At 42.7% G+C, this 20,731-nt stretch overlaps 2 protein-coding genes across 2 annotated transcripts; one reads left to right on the top strand and one right to left on the bottom strand.

The window, feature by feature from the left end:
• The first annotated feature begins 5,855 nt into the window (after window positions 1–5,855).
• Window positions 5,856–9,562, top strand: LOC103704641 (uncharacterized). The gene is made up of 3 exons (XM_088713608.2): window positions 5,856–6,390; window positions 7,137–7,558; window positions 8,064–9,562. The coding sequence occupies exons 1-3, from the start codon at window positions 6,331–6,333 to the stop codon at window positions 9,310–9,312; spliced, it is 1,731 nt and encodes a 576-aa protein (XP_088569734.2). The 5' UTR covers window positions 5,856–6,330; the 3' UTR covers window positions 9,313–9,562.
• A 6,174-nt stretch (window positions 9,563–15,736) lies between these two features.
• On the bottom strand, window positions 15,737–20,518 carry LOC103704728 (UPF0481 protein At3g47200-like). The gene is made up of 2 exons (XM_088713341.2): window positions 19,313–20,518; window positions 15,737–17,793 (listed from the first exon to the last, which is right to left on the bottom strand). The coding sequence occupies exons 1-2, from the start codon at window positions 19,457–19,459 to the stop codon at window positions 16,060–16,062; spliced, it is 1,881 nt and encodes a 626-aa protein (XP_088569467.2). The 5' UTR covers window positions 19,460–20,518; the 3' UTR covers window positions 15,737–16,059.
• Between the last annotated feature and the right edge of the window lie 213 nt (window positions 20,519–20,731).

Genomic DNA, 20,731 nt, shown 5'->3' with positions numbered 1-20,731 from the left:
AGAATCTATAGCATCTTCTTTCTAGAAATTGTTCATCGTTCCCTTACAAGAGCATCACAAGTTTGCACAGAAGCAAACTCCTTGCTTGTTATGCTGCATTTCTTGGTTGTTGTCAGCAATGCCTTTAGTGAGCCATGATTTACCTCAGAACTTAGGTCCAATTATGGTACTTAATTACCAGACAATGGATTAAAAAAAAAAATAGTGTAAGAGTATCCAAGCTTTCAAACCAAGCTTAACTTTTTTCTTTCCTTTAAGCCAAAGACAGATCCACTGAACTTAAAACCATATTTTTTAAACCTGCAATTATGTTCTCGATCATAAGAAGCAAAGGAGCACTAGATGCCAAGAATGAACTGCCAAAACTCAAAGAGCTCTAAAAGAAACTCTTACAAAAACAGTTGCTAGGATAATTTTTCCAACCAAAACCATCGGATAATCTTTGGAAGAGCCATTTCAACGCAGAAAGAAACCCCACCAGACTGCAGAAGAAAAAAAGCCACCAATACAAGGAGAAGGCATCTAAATGGAAAGACAAAACTGAAGGGTGCAAGGGAATGCCTTTTCTTATAGGAAGGATGCTAGTATTATTGCTATCTTTCTGTTTCTGCGTGCCTTTCAGAGTAAAAGGGGGGTTGCCGTTAGTGGTGGTGAAGGCCCATCCCAACCACACTTTATGATGTAACAGCCTCTCTTGGGGAGGTGATGGGGCTCAAAGATGGTTATCAGCTGGTTATCCGAGTCCATCCTATTGGCTCTCATCCTATCATGGCTCTTATCCTATCATGGAGGAATTTTAAAAGGATGATTTCCACTCTGAAGTCATTCAGAGCTACTCATTCTTTTTAGGAAGGTGAACAGAGCTGCAGATCGGGAGGTTCTTTCGTGGCCAACCTTTCATATGCTATTATTTGGGATTCGGCTCAGTCTTCAGCTGCGAGATATTTTGCCTGCTGATACCAGTAGTTGTATTTATTCTAGAGCCGTATAATTATTGCCGTCTAACCAAAAAAAAAAGCCTCAGCCCAAAGAGCTGGGTGCTCTAAATGCCCCAGCAACAGGGAGCCCTACCATGCCCAAAATAACCAACATGGAAAATGCCTTGGCAGATCAGCTTGTTTGCTGCAGGTTAGAGGTGGTCTCATTTCGAGCTGGGAGGAGGACAGGCCTCGTCCCAGCAAAACTCCAGCACTCCATGAATGAGGCCAGCTTGTGAGTTGGTCTACAACTTAGATGGCTCAAATGATATAATAAGGCAATATTTTGCTCAATCTGCGAACAGATCAATCGAGATCCACATGTTATGTTACTACAACGAATATTTTTTTCTTTTCTATTTTCTTTCTTCTTTTTTGACAAAGAAAAGGTGGTGAAACTGCCTAGTTACTGTAATTCATGCTTGCTTTTCAGTTTTTGCTTGTACAAACTTAAAACATAATGAATTATCCAGTCATTCCTTATGTACTTAGTAAAAACTACTCATCTTTGGTAGCTTGAAAGAAGAGATGTTTTTGTGTATTTGATAATGGAAAATGCTTGTAGGATTAATTCTAGAGTCACATCCATTGAAGGATGTTGCTGTTTTCTGTTAGCCATGAGCCTGCTAAAACAGACAAGTAGATATATGTCACACTCTACGGTTGATGTGACTCCACAGTACATATAGTATTAACTATTTCTTGTACCACAGGAAATAGCAAGGAGGGCCTGTTAATGCAGTATAAAAGCACCGGTACATAAGTTAGTTGCCTTGTAAACCTCAGCTTTTTTTCTGGTTATTGGCAGGGCTTGATGACTCTTATCATGATATCATCTATCTGATCTCCATCTGCTTATAGGCATATACATAGCAACATAAAAACTTTGTGAAACGACCACAAAGGGATCGAACCGAACTATCTTGGATTCTCGGGCAGGCACATGAATAATTTTAAGGGATCCACCGAGACCAACCATCACATGAAAGGGGAGGGTCCACCATCATATGGAAAGCAGAGGCTGTGATCAATAATTTCCCCTAAAGAAGTGGGAGTCTGTGAAGTAGTAGTTTTATGAGACAGATAGCTTCAAAGATGAAAGCCTCCAACCCTTTACATTGCCATGGAGATGGAAGTAGAGCAATCACACCATGTGGCCAGCGAAACGGCTGGCCCTTTAGACAATTGCCTACGTCTCACGCTGCAAGACTCATCTTCCAAATACCATACGAAGGTAATTTGTATACTATTTTGGACAAATGTCAATCTCTTTGTAGTATTGGTGGGACGCATGTTACAATCAAATTTGCAGGCATCACAAAACGGGCATGGTCGAGGGAGCAGCCCACCAAACAGCTCATGTGGGAGACCATCAATTAGTTTGGGAGAAAGCAAAGCTGGAGAAAGGAAGGCTGACGGGCTTTGATAAAGAGAATATATGGATACGGCTCAAATGCTAATGTTTCACGCATTCTTATGAGAATAACAATTCACAGCTTAGTCTGTCACCTGTGAAGAGCGGCTGCATTGATGCGATGACAACTCCTGCAGATACTCTAACTCACTGGTCCCTCGCATTGGTACATTCATCCCACTTTGTTGTTGTTCTTGCGTCACCTCTCTCACGTAGTTATATGCTCAAGAGGCGAACTTCTTCTGGAAAAAAAAAATCACACACACAGAGAGAGAGAGAGAGAGAGAGAGAGAGAGAGAGAGGAGGGGGGTGGGCGTGCAAGCTACGCTACAGAGATTTTGCTTATAGGAAATTAATAATACAAGTGTTTCAAGCCTTACGAAGTAAGCTAGAAAAGTTACCATCAAAAAAAGGAGGCTAGAAAATTTACGCTGATATTTTTACCAGGAGTATACTCCTCCACATGTGCAGGTAAAAAAATAAATCTATGGGGATCTTTGTCGGGAGACTTGCATTGAAATAGGTAGGTAATATTTGTTCAAGGAGATTAGGTGGGTAATATGCCCAATTCAGGAACAAAAGTTTGCTTGAGTTTGCAACTGATGCTAGAGATTGGACATTGGATAAAGAAATATCGAAGAACAAACAAAAAGATAGGATTGCGTGATCAAGTCGTCTTTCCATAGGATCATAGATGAATCGGGAATGCTAGGGTTACAAAGCGTGGCATTTACTTGAGACAGAATAGCGAAGGTAATAAGATTCTGATTGCTAATTGACTGACCAATTCTACCTAATGTTGATATGTAATTTGGAAAGTAATATCTAATACATGGTAATTTGCAAAGAAATTAGTGCATAAAATGCGCTTGAGAATTCCAATTTGATTGAAGTAGAACTAGTTTTACACGGGAAAAATCAACTATTTTATTTGTTCCTTGACTAAGTATGATAACAGAGAAAAAAATACCCCTTGCCTATTGTTATGTATTTACTATAGTTGGTACAACCTTGCATATATCAAAAACTTGCATTTATGTTTTTCCTTTCATGGCAGTTGAGCCCAACCAAATTTGAACGAAACCATGTGAGCGCCGACATGGAAGGATAGCATAAATGATAAATAAGGCTTATGTACTGGTTAGCCAACCATTCTATAGCCCTACAATACCCTACAATAATAATTCACAAGTAGGTCATACCCATTTTATAATCCACACCTATCATCATCATACTGCATCCACATCTACTTGGGCAATCAATTCTATAATTTCCACCATACTAATGTTTCGTCTTCCATTATTATCATGACAATATTATTTACAATCAAATAATCCGAGCCACCTATTGGCATCCTGACCTAATGCCTCTTGAAGTCAAAAGAGACGCTACCAACTCAGTCTTATGATGTCGAATACTACTTTTTTTTTTTTTTTTGACATGTCTACAATTGCAGTTACGAGATCATTAAAAGCTTAAAATTAGTAAAGAGTTATTACATCAACTCCATCTCTAATGCAGCAGAACATCACCAAGATAAAAGAAGCAAAGTTTAGTATATATCAGAATATTTTTGATCATAAAAGTTAGGATGTTACTAAAGTTTGAATCCTCTGGCACTTCTATTTTAAGGTAAATGGTACAAAAGCTTAAAACCAAGAAATCATATATTTATGATTCTTTTTGAAACTTTAAAATTCAAGCTACATCTAACTTGGAAAATTCCAAATTAAGCATGCAACTGTTCTATTTATGTTATCTAAATGTTATCTAAGTTTGGACTTTAATAAAGATGGTGTTGGAAAGCCAAACCTAGCAACCCTATCCAAGTTGTTACTAATTTTGGTAAAAGTGCCAACTTGTTGCTGGTACTTCAGGATCAGCCCTAAACTTTCTAATTCTTTTGTTTATGGCATTTGCCCCCTAATCCCTATTGCCAGACCTACCTTGTTCCCCTACATGGTGGTGGTCCCCACAATAAACCACCGCAGCCCACCAGCTGGCATCCACGTGGAGCATTAATGATGTGGCAAGCACGGCATGAGGTTGGGCCCCACCTAACAAGCACGAGATCTGATGACCTCCCCCCCGGGGATGGTTAGAGGACGGTCGCCTCATAAATGTCCCTCCGAAATTTCGGCGTCTCACTCAAAACGGCAAACATAATTCCATCGGATCAAAAGCAGTCCTCAGCCACCAAGTTGGTAGCTCAGTGGAACCGAGTGTTTTTTTTTTTTTTTTTTTTTGCTAAAACAAAAAAGGGTAGGGAGAGGGGGAGGAAGGAACAAGCCCACCTCCGCATAGCAGTTCTTACTGGGCCTCCGTTCTGCCAGGAGAATGTTCAATGCGGGCAGAAATGACCGTGTGTTGGGCACCCTGACCGGTTTTGCTCATACCCTCCCCACCCATGGGCCCGGCTCACCTACTCCTCTGAGCTCTGGCTCGAGTTTTACGTGTGAGTACGTCACATCCAGCACCATCCCGGCTACTAGCGGTTCAAGAGCGGTCCTACACCACAAGTTCAAGCAGTGGCCAAAGTAATGAGTTCTGGTCCACAATTTAATCGTCACCGCAGCGATTCGAACTTGGGACCTTGTGGTTAGAATTGCTGCCCAGTACCACTAGGCTACCACCTTGGTGGCTTGGAACCGAGTGTTTGTCTCCAATAAAATAGTTCCTAAGGCATCACCCTTTTGAGGTGTCAGCTATTGGAATAGAGCTCAGAACAGTATAAAAAATATTATCTATGCAAAACTAATATTAAAGATGGAGAGCATTTTTCTTGAAAGGAATTCAGCTGCAGTGATCAAGGGAATATGAAATGAGAGGTAGATGAGGATGGATACTTGTTGTTGTACGATATACGTTTGTTGGCGACTAAGTATAGCGCTTCTCAGGCCTTACATATATACCGCAGGTGAACAGGGTGGCTGTGTTGCCTTTTTTTTACTGCTCGTTTTTTTGAAAAAATTTTATCAACATGTCATGTAACTGTTTCTCAACTCTTCAATATTTTATTTTTTTATTTTTTGGTTATACTCATGTTAGGTCTGTGTGGGTTGTTCGGTTAAAAAAAAAAGGAAAAAAAAGAGAAGGGAAAACCAAAGAACGGGTTTGCCGTTGAGAACGGAACGGCTAGAGCTGAGCCCACAACGGCGCAGGGCCTGAGGTTACGGGCCCCACTGGTTGTATTTATTAAAATGTCCCACATTAAGAATTTAAGAGGCGAGGGTAAAGCGGGAATGAACTAAATATATAATATTTATTAAGAAAAAAGTAGAGAAAGTGGCAGGATTCTTGTGGCTCAAGCCGTCGGTCTTCAATAAATACACCTCCCAAGGCATTAACTGCCATCCCCATCCACCACCCAAACGCCCAAAAAAAACTCCGACATCAGAAATGGGTTCATCAAATGAACGGTTCTGATCGGTGAATCAGACAGCATTTTGGGAAATGAGACGGAGCCGTATTAAAGAAGGGACTCTTTCCTTCACTTACCACGCTCGCGATCGCCCTCGGTTTCTTTTTTTTTTTTGCGTTCCCACCGTCGTAACCCGTGATGGGAGAGCGGTGACCACCGTGACCGCAGTGGCATTTTACCGCGTGGGCCCCGTCGGGCACTCTTTATTTTATATCTCTTTATCTCTCGCTTTATTTTTTTTTAAGCTTGCTGAGATTGGGAGAGGCATCTTGCCAGCGAGGAAGTTTTAGGATCGAAGCTTTCCCTGGAAGGAAAGGGGCGAGAGAGCGGTCAAAGCTGGCATTTTTCTCTCTTTTTCTGCGATTCTTGAGGGAGTTCGGGGCTCGCCCTTATCAATGGCGCTGAGTGCGAGGGAGAGAGGGGTGAAATCTTAGAGGTGTGGGGTTTTTCCCTCATCGTTCTAGCTTTGCTCATGTGTTTTTGGATTGGAGGGGAAGGAAGGTGATGCGCTGGGGACAATGTCGGGTTCGTCTTCCCTGTCCGCGGAGAAGAAGCACTGGTGGCTGAGAAACAGGAAGGTGGGTGGAAGGTTTTATCTTCCTCTCGGTTTTGTTCGGATTTGGCTCTGCAGTGGAGGCTCTGGGATGGGGCTTTGGGCCATTGGTCTTGTTTTTTTTTTTTTTTCTGGGTAGTTGATGAGTTTGGATTCCAGGAATGGTGTTGGGTAACCCAACTTTGGAGTTTCTCGTTGGGTTTTGCTATTCGGTGAATGGAAGATGGTATATTAAAGATTTCTGCTTTGGTTTGGATTCTTTGGAACAACCTCTGTTTTGTTTTGGCTTGGCTTCAGCTACTATTTCTATCAACAGAACAAGACGACGCCCGTTTTTTCGCCGCCTCCGTTTCTTAACAAACTTACTGCATTTCTCTTCAATTTTTTACCGTATTGATTTTATATTCTGCAAATTTTTTTCAGAGAACAAATACAAAGCACAAAGGAGAAGTTCATCGCCATTAACTTCTTCCATTCTCTTATATTAAGCCATAGAAGCAGAGTAATTTCTTAATCTCATAAAAACAGCCATCAAAAACTCTTCGGCATTTATTTCATTTTCACTTTTTTTTAATCATTTTAATTGCTTATATTTTCAGTAAAAATCCAAACTTCCTCTGTTTTGATCAATTTTTCTTAAAAAAGTCGCAGTGCTTGGTAAATCCTCTGCATCCAATTCCCATCTCCAAGTTTTTTCTTTGTTTTCTGAGAATACTGTGAATCAAAATCTAATTTTTTTCCCCCCCTTTCGACTGTTAAACTCTCCCTCAGATCGTCGACAAGTACGTCCGAGACGCCCGATCCCTCATCGCGACGCAGGAGCCGTCCGATGTCTCCGCCGCCGTGGCCCTCCTCGACGCCGCCCTCGCCCTCTCCCCGCACCGCGAGGCGGCGCTCGAGCTCAAGGCTCGCTCCCTCCTCTTCCTCCGCCGCTACCGGGAGGTGGCGGACATGCTTCAGCAGTACATCCCTAGCTACAAGGTGGCCCCCGACTCCTCCTCCTCCTCCCTCGGCTCCTCGGCCGCCGACCATTCCGCCTCGCACCCTCTCTCTCGCGAGCGCGCCAATCTCCTCTCCCCCGACCGCGAGCGCTCCGACGGCGGCCGCTCCTTGCGCTGCTTCTCCATTTCCGACCTCAAACGCAAGTTCCTCGCCAGCCTCTCCAAGAGCTGCGGGAAGGAAGGCCAGTGGAGGTAATCTCACCACCCCTTAATCCCTTATCGCTTAGAGCGGTAATTGGATCCAGTTCAGCGCAACTCTTTTTCTGTTTAAAAAGTGTTTAAAAAAAAAAAGGTTATGGTGGCTGCTGGAATCTTGGAAACTCGAGGGACAGAGAGATCACGGAGGACAATTTCATAGGTCACAAAAGAATCCAATGCAAAGCCTATGCTGGATTTCCTGACCACAAAATAAAAGGAGGCACTAAATCACCTAGTAAAATACCAAATTATCCTTTATACTAAAATTGTAGTAAAAGGGCACTACAGTCATTTAAGCCAGGATGTTTTGGCCCGTCGCATCCATAATTTTGGCCACTTCCTCACCTGAAGGCTGAAGCAAGCATCAGCCGTCCTTACTTGGCTTCTCATTGAACCGTCCGGTCCAACCGAACCGTATGGGCTTGTTCTTTTTGTTGGTTCGTCGATATATGGGCACCTTTACGTAAGCTCACCTCTTCCTCGATGCTTTTGCTTCCAGGTATTTGGTTTTGGGACAAGCCTGCTGCCATTTGGGCCTAATGGAGGATGCGATGGTCCTCCTCCAGACCGGTCGTCGCCTCGCCTCCGCCGCCTTCCGTCGCGAGAGCGTTTGCTGGTCCGACGATAGCTTCACCTTCTCCACCGCTCCCTCCTCCACTGCCGCCGCCGCCTCCTCCGTCACCCCTCTCGCACCTCCCACCACTCCGCCGCCCGAGTCCGAGTCCGCCTCCCACCTTTTGACTCATATCAAGCTTCTCCTCCGCCGCCGCGCCGCTGCGCTGGCCTCCCTCGACGCCGGACTCCCCGCCGAGGCCATCCGCCACTTCTCCAAGATCCTCGACAGCCGCCGCGGCGTCCCCCACACGTTCGCCGCAGCCTGCTTCGTCGGCCGCGCTGCCGCCTACCGCGCCGCCGGCCGCCTTGCCGAGGCCATCGCCGACTGCAACCGCGCCCTCGCCCTCGACCCGACGTCCATCCCGGCCCTCCGTGCCCGCGCCGACCTCCTCGAGGCCGTCCGGGTTCTCCCCGATTGCCTCCGTGACCTCGACCATCTCAAGCTCCTCTACGACTCCATTCTCCGGGACCGCAAGCTCCCGGGTCCGCCGTGGAGGCCCCACCATGATGTCCGGTACCGCGACATTCCAGCCAACCACCGGGCGCTCACTGCTCGAGTCCAGCAGCTCCGAGCTCGGGTGGCGGCGGGGGAAGTCTCCAACGTGGACTACTACGCCTTAATTGGCGTCCGGCGGGGGTGCACCCGGTCGGACTTGGAGCGCGCCCACCTGTTACTCTCATTGAAGCACAAGCCCGACAAGGCGGCGGCGTTCGTGGATCGGTTGGAGTTTGCCGATGACCACCGGGATTTGGATGCAGTGAGGGACCAGGCTAGGATGTCGGCGTTGATACTCTACAGGATGTTGCAGAAGGGGTACGCTAGCATTATGGCCGCGGTGATGGATGGGGAGGCCGCCGAGAAGCAGAGGGCGAAGGCAGCCGCCGCCGCCGCCGCCGCTGCTGCCGCGGCGATTCAAGCAGCAGCAGCGACAGCAGTGGTGCCGGGTCCCGAGAAGACGAAGGTGGAGAGAGTTTTGGGGTCAAAGGGGTGCGGCGTGGGTGGGGAGAAGGCGGCGCCGGTGTCGGTGGTCCAAGGGGTGTTCTGCCGGGACTTGGCGGTGGTGGGGAGCTTGCTGTCGCAAGTGGGGTTCAATAAGCCGATCCCGGTGAAGTATGAGGCGCTGAGCTGCTGAAGGATGTGGAGGATGACGCCATGGAGGGAAGGGAGCAGCGGGGAATGGATTTAAAATTTTGTCCCAAGCCTATTGTTGTTACAGTGCAGTTAGTTTTTCTTTGGCTTCTTTGGTTAGTCTTGCTCTTCTTCTGTCTATGTATTCTATTGGTGCCATTATCTCTCAATGCTTGTACAGTGAAGCTCTTTCTGGATGTCCAGACTTCATGGCTTACTATCTTGTTAGAAATATTAATGCTTTGTTGATAACTCGTACAAATATTGCATGGTTGTAAGGTTGGTAAATGGGGATGGGAAAAGTAGCGCAGAAGCTCTTCACTTTTAGCAAGTCCTTTTCTTCTTCTTTAAGCGAAGGGAGGAATTATCCATGTCTAATGCGTAGTGGAAACACCACGACAAGACTTGAACCTACAATTGCTTTTTATCTGGAGGGGTGTGACCTCACACTTTCTAGTTCATCCTTCAAACAACACAGGAAGGCCCAATATAGCTCATTATGTGGTGCTAAAATTACCAGCATGGCTCTCTTATATAAGCTACGGTGTTTCCGTCAAAATCCGATCTCATGCTGATAAAGAAATCCGATCTCATGCTGATAAAGATTTGATGGTAGTTGATAGGTTTGCTAGGAGAGAAAGAGTTCCGACCTTCCGAAAAAAGAGAGAGAGAAGGACGGAGGATTGAATGTTGCCGAAACTGATCCAGCAAGAAGCCCTTGGATGCCTAAATCAGAAAGAGCTTTGGTGGATATAAGGAGGTATAAAGAGCATCATAAAAGATTAAAGATATGGGTGATCTGAGATGAAGATGCGAACCTAAATCTCCTGGCCCTAGTTATATAAAGAAGGTGGCGTAGTTCCATTAGAATTGTACTTCGAAATCAGGGGAAGAGTTTTTGTGGACTTTACTTATTTGGATCTTCTGATTAGCGTGGGCTAGTAATTAGCCTTCCTAATCTCGATCCTTCTTAAATTTAAATTGGTTTGAAATTGGTCTTCCCATGTCCATGTATTAGGCTGTTAGTGGGTGTCAAATTCGAGTTGTAACCATCGCTGGGCGTTGAATCCGGGCTGTAATGGACTCCATGACTTAAAAGGTTTAGATTTGCTTAAGATAGTGACATCATACTAATAACACCTCACTAATGATGCTCATATTTTTATAATTCTGATCATCATCATATTCCCCATAATCTGCAGGGAGCTTGCAGTTACTCTTTCTACCAAGCTGAAAGGACACAGACCAGTTACTATATCATATATAACATGCAGACAATGGGTTAATAACACGATTCTACCGACTCCAATTGATCATAACATGCTTCTATAATTTTCATACGTTCATGTTCTTTGTTAGCAATGAGATATTCTTTCATTCTAAAAGAAGCCACCAAACTCAATTCAACGACACTGCAGTCTGGAGTAACTGTACTCGGCTCCCATACAATCAGAAGCATTTCACGTTCCAATGCTCTACGATTGCCGGAGGACGAGGGGGACCAAATTTTTCTACACCTCTTTCCAGCAGCAAAAATTTGTGAAAGCTACCATTCAAACCGTACACATAGGTGCTGGTCCCCAAAACCATGGCATTCTTATCTCAGTTCCTTCGTCCCCTCCCTCTCTCTCCTCTGAAACTTTGCTTTTGTGGGCAGTCCTGCGGTTTATTCGGATAAGAACTCGCCAACCCTACACAGCCCTGGACCCACAAGGCCTAAGGTTTTGATACGTCACAGCCATTCAATTAACAGTGGGCACTGCCACCTGGCTACCACAAGAAAGTTGTCATCGTGGCCCTGGCTACTCTTTTTGTTGACACGCTAGCTGTCGCAGGGGACCTGTAATGCGGTACACTCTTGGCCAGGTGTTCCAGCTTGAGTGGTCCACCATAAACCCCGGTCTTCTTTTTAATTGATCAGTTAATTAATGGTTAAGTCTCCATCGTTTTCAGAGATAATTAGTGGGGTATGTCTGCTGTTATCTCATTAAGGGGGCGTAAGAATCGAGGTGGGAGAGAGAAGGGTTCACGTCTCGGTTCATGAAAACGAGGATATAAGTGGTAGTTTGAGAGGTCGTAAGCCTTACCTAGCGAGAAGCGGTGATGAAACATGGTCCGTGATAGAATAAACGTCTTGTAACACTGGCTGCTGGTTCTGCTCGTAAAGTTGGAAGTTCCACGCCATCCAAAGATTCCTTCTACTTATGGAAAATACTAGGGGTCGTATCTTTCCCACAAAAGAATGATTCATCTCTCTTTGTATGAATCACCGCATCTTAAGATAATGCGATTCAATGAGCGACACAAACCCCTGCATTATACGCCTGGTCGTAGCGTATAGCAACTGATCAAATTATTATATTATTCTTCTCTTACTATACATCATTATTTATTTGTTGTCAACTTGGTTGATGGCTGCTTAGTTGCATGCTTGTCTTTCTCTCTCAAAAAATGGAAAAAAAATAGCAAATATTATAAAGGATTTGAACATTATTATTAGCGAGTATTTGTCCACCATGGAGTTGATTTTAACAATTCTTTGTAAATCATCCTGGGCATATAAAAGCTGCTTATTTGATATTGTTTTGGTGAAATTTTAGTTATATTCTAGTAAATTACGCATATGTAGGAAATTCTTTTAGCTTGTACTTAGAGAATCAACTGTTAATCAATAAGATACATCTAAACACATAAGAGATTTAATAAATATAAACCCCAAGACCTTTAGCTATCATGATTTTCACAAATATAAACATAAGGCTAAAGTAATTTAGAAGACATATTGGAATTCATGGGAGTAAGTCTTCTTGTTGTTGTTGAATTTTTTAGAGTAGACACTCTTTAGAAAAATGATTTCTCTCACTTAGCCCTCAATTTAGATACACCAAAATGATGAAGATAGTATTTATTGATAGGACGGAGAGAGGGCCACATTTCTAACCTTTTACATACCATAAGACATTCCACCATTTTGGTGATGGGCCAAATTGATGTTAGCTTTGAGGGCTTTTTGGGATATATTTTTTTATAATGAAAAATGGGGAACCCAAGCATGAAAAACAAACGAGAAATATTTACCCATAACTCGATCTTCTTAGTTCACTGTTAAAATATAAAATAAATAAACTGACAATTAACTTATTACTAATTATTTAAAACTTTTGTTCTATCAAGGAAAAACGCACTGCACGGCTCCCGGGGAGGAAACCCCTTTCAACTATTCCGGCGATCTCGACTCCGTAAACACCCACCATCGGTGGTTAAATTACTAAAATGGCACTCTGAGCATCCACATGACGACCAGGCTGTACGAATCTAGTGAGAGGATTATAGGAAAGATTCGCAAATACCCTCAGATCTAGTCCCTTTCAGGGCTATGCTTAGGGGTATATTTGTCATTTTAGGCGGTGTTCGAGCACCGGGGGACAGGGACAAAGCGAAAGGAGGAGGTCACGTCATGTGGTGGGCGATGATGGGAGGCACGTGAGGGCGCGAAGCGTATGGGTCATAAAATTATTTTAAGTGCTATATATAGTTAAAAAAGTTGGTCACGGTACGAAATTTAATGACTTCACCGAGTGGAGTGCCGGTGACACGTGCATGGCTCGGAGCACACGTGGGCTCACGTGAGAAGGAGGTTTTGGGAAGCTGGGCCACACGTGCGAATCTGACCTTGGTTGGGGTGCTCCTTGCTCAGGATTGGTCGGTCAGGAACGTAGGAATATATTTGTGAGGGCTAAAGAGGAAGGGAACTGATCACACGAATGATGAGCAGGGGAGGTGTTTGCTTTAACTTCATTGGGCGTTTATGCTCGACTTTACCAATGATTTGCTTGATTAGACTTTGTTTAAATGGTGCAAATCGATGATTCAGCTGCTGAAATATTGTGACAATGTTTATGAAAGTTTAGAACTTGCATAATTGGTCTATGTTTATGCTGATCATTGTTTCTTTTCAGAACATCAGAAGTTGTACACGATTTCTGAAGTTCCACCATGGTTTATGTAAGCCGTTCTACAAAATTTTTCTTCTTTTGATACACGTAGTAAATTACTCTATGATTCCAAGCAGAAGCATCTTTTGGTAAGATAAGTGAGCTATATAAGTGAAAAAAGTTGACGAGTGGAAAAATGGTTCTTTTAGTTACATGAGCTACATTCATCTACTTGGAGGCAGCCTCTAAAGTTCTACCAGACTTAGATAAAAATAGTAGGAGGAGGCAAACACTATTCTTCACATTCGTCTCTCTAAATATCAAAAAGTAAGAGAAGCAACACTGGATTTGGGCAATTATATATTTGATCATCAACTATTTTGGTTCATGTTTTTATGCAAAAATGCCCTTTTCCCAAATTCTGAGTTTTTAATTATGTATTAAGAATGATTTTCTTGCTTGCATTTGTACAACTAAGGGCCTACCTCTAAAGTTCCTTTAAAGTTAGAATAAGGGGGGAAAAGAAAAAAAGAGAAAAGAGAAAGAAGCAGAGGGCGAGCTCCAAGATGAATAATTCTATTCATATGTAAAGGCAAAAATGTTAGACAAACTCGAACAAAAGCATCATGTCCAATTATATATTTGATATACCTGTATTTTTAGTCAAGTTTGCATTTAAAAATGTCCCTTCACACTGATTGCATATTTTCTCTCTCTCTCTCTCTCTCTCTCTATATATATATATGTTTGTGTTTATAAGTTTTAATCTTGCATTTCTGCATAAATCATTGCCTTAATTATAAATATCAGTCAATTATTTCCACATAAATCCAAGGATTCTTTCTTATTGAACTCTACTCAAATCTTCATTATGCCTATGTAAAAGATCAATTTTTCATCATTTCCCTCCCTCAACCATGCAACTCTTCCACTTCTTTAATTGTTCTTGCTTCATATCCACACTCGTACCTATCATGCTAATTGATTTGGCATGAATCTGTCGTTTCCTTGCTCAGCGTTCAAATTATTACAGGCCCATCAGGCCCTCAAAATGGAGGCATTGTGCGTGTGGGCCTGGGCCTTGGCTTGTGGGTTTTATCGTCAGTTCCCAAGTAAAGGTGGAATATAAGAGAAAGAATCATTTTTTTTTTTTTTTCATTAGAAGAGGCACACAACAGGAGATAAGCTCCTCCAGGTATTTATAATCCCCCAAACCTGGATAAAGAAGCCCAAGATCAATATAAATTTATTTACTTACTCCGTACACGTGTCCATTTTCGCGAAACTAGAAGCAAATCAGTGCAAAATGATTTAGGAATTGAACAATAAGGTTCATTTAATGAACTAATAATTGTGATAGACTTCCTCTTCTTGTTTCTAACTCTTAAATTTCATTCTTCTCATGCATCATCATGCATGCTAATCTTTCACAAATCAAATTAAATTTTGATATTTAAGTCATATAAATAAATAAATAATTAAATGATTGAATAAATAATTCTTTGTTCCTCCGGATGAACTTATTAGGGTGTGTTTGGTTCGCAATCGGAATAGATTTGAATGAGAATCCTTAAAGGCAAGACAATCTTGGTGGCCAGCTCAGGGAAGAGGTAGAATTTTGGGGTTAATTCGATCACCTTCACGCCCATGGCAGTCTAAGGTAACCCACCTCCCCTGCTTCTCATTAATCTCACCTTTATTTCATACTACTTATTGTGATGCAATACGTTGGTCTTGGAGAATTTTATGTTCTTTTTTTCCCCCAAACCTCTTTGTTTGATTCCTGGTTAAAACTGCTAAAGGCTGAAGGAAATTATGGATGATGTGGTACGAGTGACACAGTCAAAATGGAAGAATGCAGGGGAATAGGGCTGCAGATGACTGAACTTGTTTTCACTTTAAACATTTTTTTTCCCAATTTCTTTGGAGTGGGATAGGGTTCTTATAACAAGTTAGGACACGAGCAATCTATCCAAAATTTTCAACAATTACTTTTAACAAGTTGCATGGTCTATGTTGCACTTGGAATTTTAGCATATTTTAGGAAATGACAAGTTACATAGGCTTTTGGTAGAAGTTGCAGACAAGAAATTTAGCATGGAGGGATGTTGATTATTTTGCGGGCATGTTTCGATGCTTGAATCCTGAGCTAGTGGGATACGCTGCACCGATGGGCAGGGCTGAAGGAAGAAGGTGCTGGAGGGAGAAATGGCTAGGACTGGAGGAGACTTCTGATACCACAACTCCTATTTTTTTGGGTGATGATGTTATCTTTTAGGGGATGATTTCGGAGTTCCGACATCCAAGAATCTTGTTCGCTTCTTCCTCTTCCATCGTATGAGGAAAGCTTCTAGCTTTATTGAATCATGTTATCGGCTTGACTCACTTCATTGGATTGGTTTAAATAGTTTTGGTTAGTTTGTCACTATTATGTCAATGAATATCTAGAAATGTATTCCTCAGCCTGAAAAGTTTCATTGCAAGAAGCTGAGATATTAATGGCAAATACTCCGGCACTGTTCTTCAAAGATATTTCGTCACTAGACTGACATGGTTCAATCCACAAGATGAACATTTCTTCTCCACCATGTTAAGCCACATCATGTGATGCAATGATCCTCTTATTTATTCTACCAAGCACGATTGTGCTCCTTGTTTGGCTTATAATGCCACATCCCAAGTTACAAACTAGTCGAGCACGATTGTGCTCCCACTAGGCTCCACACTGCTCTCGATTCCTGCACTGAATGACCGAAGGCTGTCGATAAAGGGAAATAAATCATGAACCGAGGTAACAGGGTCCTGAATCTACCTTCTCAGTGCCTTTTGAAGTCATGAACTGTCTGTATGATGGTAAAAACTGCCTGCACAAAGGTTAAGATTAATAAGAAAGAGGCAGCAACCACTGATAGGCTCACCCATGGGCTGCTGCAGTAATTCCTTCTAGCTTCGGCCATCCATCTGTTCTTCCTACGTGAATGATGGTCTGTGACTTTTACGAACACGTCATGCAGGTAATTTTGCCCGGAAGCTGCAGGGCCTTGAGGGCAGATCCGCCTGAAGAACTCGGCCACCTTCTTGTCGGTGCTCATCTTGTTTATCACAACCCCATTCAGGTGAAGCAGCCTCACGTCTTCCTCGCCATGCATCAAACAGTTTACGAATGCTACATAGGAAGTAATGTAGGATCCCGCGTTGGGAACGTAGTGCTCGAAGGCGATGAGGTTGCTGATGATCGGGGCAGTGGAATTGTAGATGTGCAACCTGGGCATCTCCAAGAGGCCATTATGGAATGTTATGTCCACGATGCTGCTCGCATTCTTTTTCACCCTGAACTTGACCCCAGACTCCTTGAGCTCTGTAGCGCTGGGGATCCATGTTGGTCCGCTGATGCTCGACGAAGGGTCCTCTGGATCCCAACTATCAGAGCGCATTATTTGATCGTACGCAGCAGGAGCAACAGACAAGTAGAGAAGATGAAGTAAATGATGGACTTCCTCGGTTGATGGGGCGGCCACGTTCTTGGGCTTGCACAGATGTAGATCATCAAAGAATTTCAGCGCTAGACAGATTAAGGAAGAGGGCGGCATGTCGAAGGGCTGGATCAAGTCGAACAGCGCTTGGACGACAAAAAAAGGAATCTGGTTCTCAAGCTTAAGCAAATCGAGCTTGACTTCATTTAACTTCTGCTTGTCAATGGGTGGCCTCATTTGCTTCTGTGCGCTCTCTCTGGACTTGACACTTCTGTCTGCCTGTTCCTTGTCATCCGACTTCTCCGATTGGCTTAGGAGGAGATAAATGATGAAGCAGCCATCACGCAGCAGCACCTCCGAGAAGTGTTCGCTGTCCATAAGGCGGGTGTCTTCAGAGTAGCAGCTCCGCGCCTTACTCTCCAACTCCTTCAGTTTATCATGGCACTTTGTCTTCAGCTCCTCTTCTTCCCCTCCATTTGGAGCTACAGAGAGCAAATAGCTGATGCAGTCTGGCTTGTGAGCTTCCATTTCTCTGAAGGCAAGCCGCTTGTGGACATGATGGTATGGACCTATGGGAACAATCATTGGCTCGTAGGCTTTCTTATCGTGCAGTCTGGTGTTCCCAGGGACTCTATGGATGGTGCACAGCCCGTCATGCTTCCCGGAGGCATCCCAGTTGTTCTGCAGGCTTAGCCAAATCTTAAATGCCTTCTCTAGAAATCGGTCGATGGCTTGTGGTGCTTCTCTGCTTGAGCTGCTCGGTTCTGGACCTTGCTCTTTGCCCATTTGCTGCATCCTTCTACTAGAACCGACTGCGGGCGAGCATCCCTGCTGCGCCTGGAGCCATTCCTCGATCTTCAGCGATATGGCTTGCGATAGAGCCTCTGTTATTTCTCCCTCTACATTGCATTTGATTGCTCTGCAATGTTTTCCATTCACTTGTCTGATGTGTTCCATGACTTTCTCCTTGTGTTTATGCTGTGCTCCTCTGCTAGAACTCCAGCCCTGGTTTAGTTCTCGGACTTGTTCTCCATCTTGCTGTTCTCTGCTAGAAATGTTTAGACTCCCTGAAGCAGACTGCAATAAAAAAATAATAATAATTAAAAGAACTCCTTTTTGTGGATCAGTTTTGGATGTTGGACTTGTTCATTTGCTGTCAATCCCGGCAGAAATAAAAAAGAAACTCCAGACATCATAACGGAGCCTCTCCATGGGGAGCTACAATATGTAACTTGTGTTATTTCGCTTTATTTTCTTCCTGTTTTTTGTTCTTCCCTTTGAACATCTTTCATACTTCATTTATCTGTTTTTCTTTCGGTACCTTCAAATAGAAGTAGAGTTCCTTTATTTTTGGAGGTCGCTATAGGATTTTTCTGATGTTCATAGATATCTGAATTTGCCCTTTCATGCTTCATTTCATCTAGTTGCCTTGTCAGAGAGTTCAATGAAATTTCCTATTGCGAATTCATTGCACTTACTCTGCGCATGTGTGTTTAGTCAGGCTTCCTAGTGACTACAGGGTGCAAATTTCTTGGTATGCTTTTTCTGAATAGCAATAGCTCTAATGTTATACTATGATGATGTTATAGCAGCCATTCTACTTTGTGACATAAACATATGGAGAGAGAAGTTTTGGAACTATATTGGTCAAATAACTATTATATGCAAAAAGTTTGAATCTTCATACAGATTCTGAGATATATCAACTATGTATTATTTTAATACAAAACTATGGTAGTTCAATACGACACATCCTGAAAATAAAGTAAGAAGATATAATGTTTTTTTTTTTTTTTGGCTGTTTTGAGACAGACAATTTTTTTCGAAGAATGAAAAACAAAGAAAGAAAGAAAGGAAAAAAACACTAGTATAATTTTTTTAAAAAAAGGGGTCAAAATCAGTTTTAAGCCATGACTACACTGGAGGTTGTAAAAGTTACGTTTTGATGTCAGAAAACATATAACAAAAGAAGCACTTCTAGCTGTTTTCTTAACATCGTTACAAATTTTGGGCCAAAATTTTTTGTAGTCTGTAGCTCAAATTTTATTCGGGCACTTACCTTTTAGCCTATTATTTGTTCTCCTTTCGGCGGGCCCAGCGGCTTTGTATTCTCTCCTTCCAGAAAAGCAGTAAATTTGACTTTACGGATGGGAAAATTGCTTGTCATGTTTAAATTGTAAGGAAATAGTTTCTCAAGATGTTTGATATCTTTGTTAATCTTCCACAGGATGCAAGGAAGGAATATGCTATGAACTAATCTTGTTCTCACAATGAACGAGCTATAGTTTAACTCTCCTCATGAGCTTACCATCTCCAGGTACTAGAAAACAAACCCTTCTCAGAAATGCCTCAAATTTTCTTTATGACTTGAGATTGACTCTCTCATTTTTATTACTTTGTTGTGCCTCCTTTTAACCATCACCACTATTCTTCTTAATCTTTTATAAAAAAAGTCCGAAAAGAAATGGGGCAAAAAATCTGAAATGACAAATATCTGGCGTCCCAAAAAAATATGGAGATTGCATGATCCAAAACAAGGAAAAGAGTGTGCTGCAATTTCTTCAAAACAGGCTTGAAGAGTTTATTAAATTCTTACTGGAAAAACTTGTTGATGGCCTGTTTGCTGCTCTTCATTGGAACCCCACAGTTGGCCCAATTGAACCACATGCTCCTCGCCCTTTTGTGGTGCTCCTACGGCAGCCCTGTTTTGTTCCATGACGTTGCCTCCTGTTTTGTGCTCCATTTAGCCTGAGTTGGATCACTTTGCTGCAGTTTGGCCAAAAATGGCCAGTTCGCTTGAACCTTCTGGCCTGATATGTACTCCCAAGGTCTGGAAGTCCTTTAATGGATGTATAGCTAGCTAGCTAGATATACATAAAGAGACAGAGCAATAAAGAGAGAGAGAGAGAGCAGGGTCTCTAGACTTTCTAAGAACTATCACATATATAGATAAAGATAGCTGAAGTACCTCGGAAAGCACTCATGGTGTCAATCCACCATGCCAATGAAAGCGAGGTATTAGATGCTCCTCATAAGCTCTCTGAGCCATCTTAGTCAGAGAAAGTACCATTGACTTACAGAGTTTCAACATACATGTGGCCACTGATCCATCATTGGTTCGAAGCATCTGATCTCAGTCTGCAAGAATCCGCGTGGTGATTACATGGGAAGTGGTTGCACAACTTCTAAATTACGTGAGACCGTGAACATTAGTAAGCTGAGACGAGCAACGTATCAGAGCTTGGCTCAGCCTGCGTTTAGGTCAATTTCTTTAAGTTTGTTCCAATTGTGTCACCATCTCTCTCTCGAAACATATAATGTGAAAGGATTGAAGTCCAGTATGCTCGTCAGATGTGTTCCATAATAGTATTTTATGCCATTGTTTAGAGAGAGAGACTCTCATAAGTCACGCGTTTCATGAAGACGTCCATTTGGAATGGTCATTAATTATGTAGGTAATACTAGTGAAGCATCCGTGTAGTGGACTCCTGGTAGAAAAGTCCACCATGCCATCCCATTTCCTCGCTTTGATGCTATGCAACACATTGCGTCCTTATTGTGTCACCACATACATCATGTGTAAATTTATTTAATTGTCGAGGAAATGATCTTGGTATCCAACACTATGACGTGCCTTGTGATCTTTCACCGCAGACACTATGACCATGCGAGAGGAAAATATTCCCAGTAGTTTCTCTCGTTGAAAGTCGGTAGTTTAAATTAGCCAGATGTTTCTCCATCCTAGTGATCTTTGATCCTTTTGGTTTAGGCTCTTTGAAGGCTCTAAGAGAGGTTTTTTGTGAGCTTTGTGTGAGTATGTGTGTGTCCTCTTCTGGCTGTTAAATTCGTTTGGATTTCAATGAAAAATACATGCTTCAACATATTTGATCTATTGGTCCCCAGGTTATATTGTTCCAAGGATCCTCTATAAAGAGCAGTATTGACAAGGCTAAGGTTTGTTGCATATGAATCTCATCAATGATCTTTACTGAAAATTTTGACAGCATAAGTGATA

This window comes from Phoenix dactylifera, chromosome 17, assembly GCF_051530095.1.
Source record: "Phoenix dactylifera cultivar Ajwa chromosome 17, Ajwa_hap1_PhDact_Kaust_v1.1, whole genome shotgun sequence".
NCBI classification, from domain to species: domain Eukaryota; kingdom Viridiplantae; phylum Streptophyta; class Magnoliopsida; order Arecales; family Arecaceae; genus Phoenix; species Phoenix dactylifera.
This window is presented reverse-complemented; position numbering and strand designations above follow the sequence as displayed.

Bases quoted from the DNA above. Each gene is read 5' to 3' on its own strand.
- LOC103704728 (XM_088713341.2), bottom strand. From the start codon at position 19,459: ATGGAGCACAAAACAGGAGGCAACGTCATGGAACAAAACAGGGCTGCC. The intron at 17,794-19,312 runs GTAAGAATTTAA...TTTTTATTGCAG, and splicing joins GCCATCAACAAGTTTTTCCA to TCTGCTTCAGGGAGTCTAAA.
- LOC103704641 (XM_088713608.2), top strand. From the start codon at position 6,331: ATGTCGGGTTCGTCTTCCCTGTCCGCGGAGAAGAAGCACTGGTGGCTG. The intron at 6,391-7,136 runs GTGGGTGGAAGG...ACTCTCCCTCAG, and splicing joins GGTGGCTGAGAAACAGGAAG to ATCGTCGACAAGTACGTCCG. The intron at 7,559-8,063 runs GTAATCTCACCA...TTTTGCTTCCAG, and splicing joins GGGAAGGAAGGCCAGTGGAG to GTATTTGGTTTTGGGACAAG.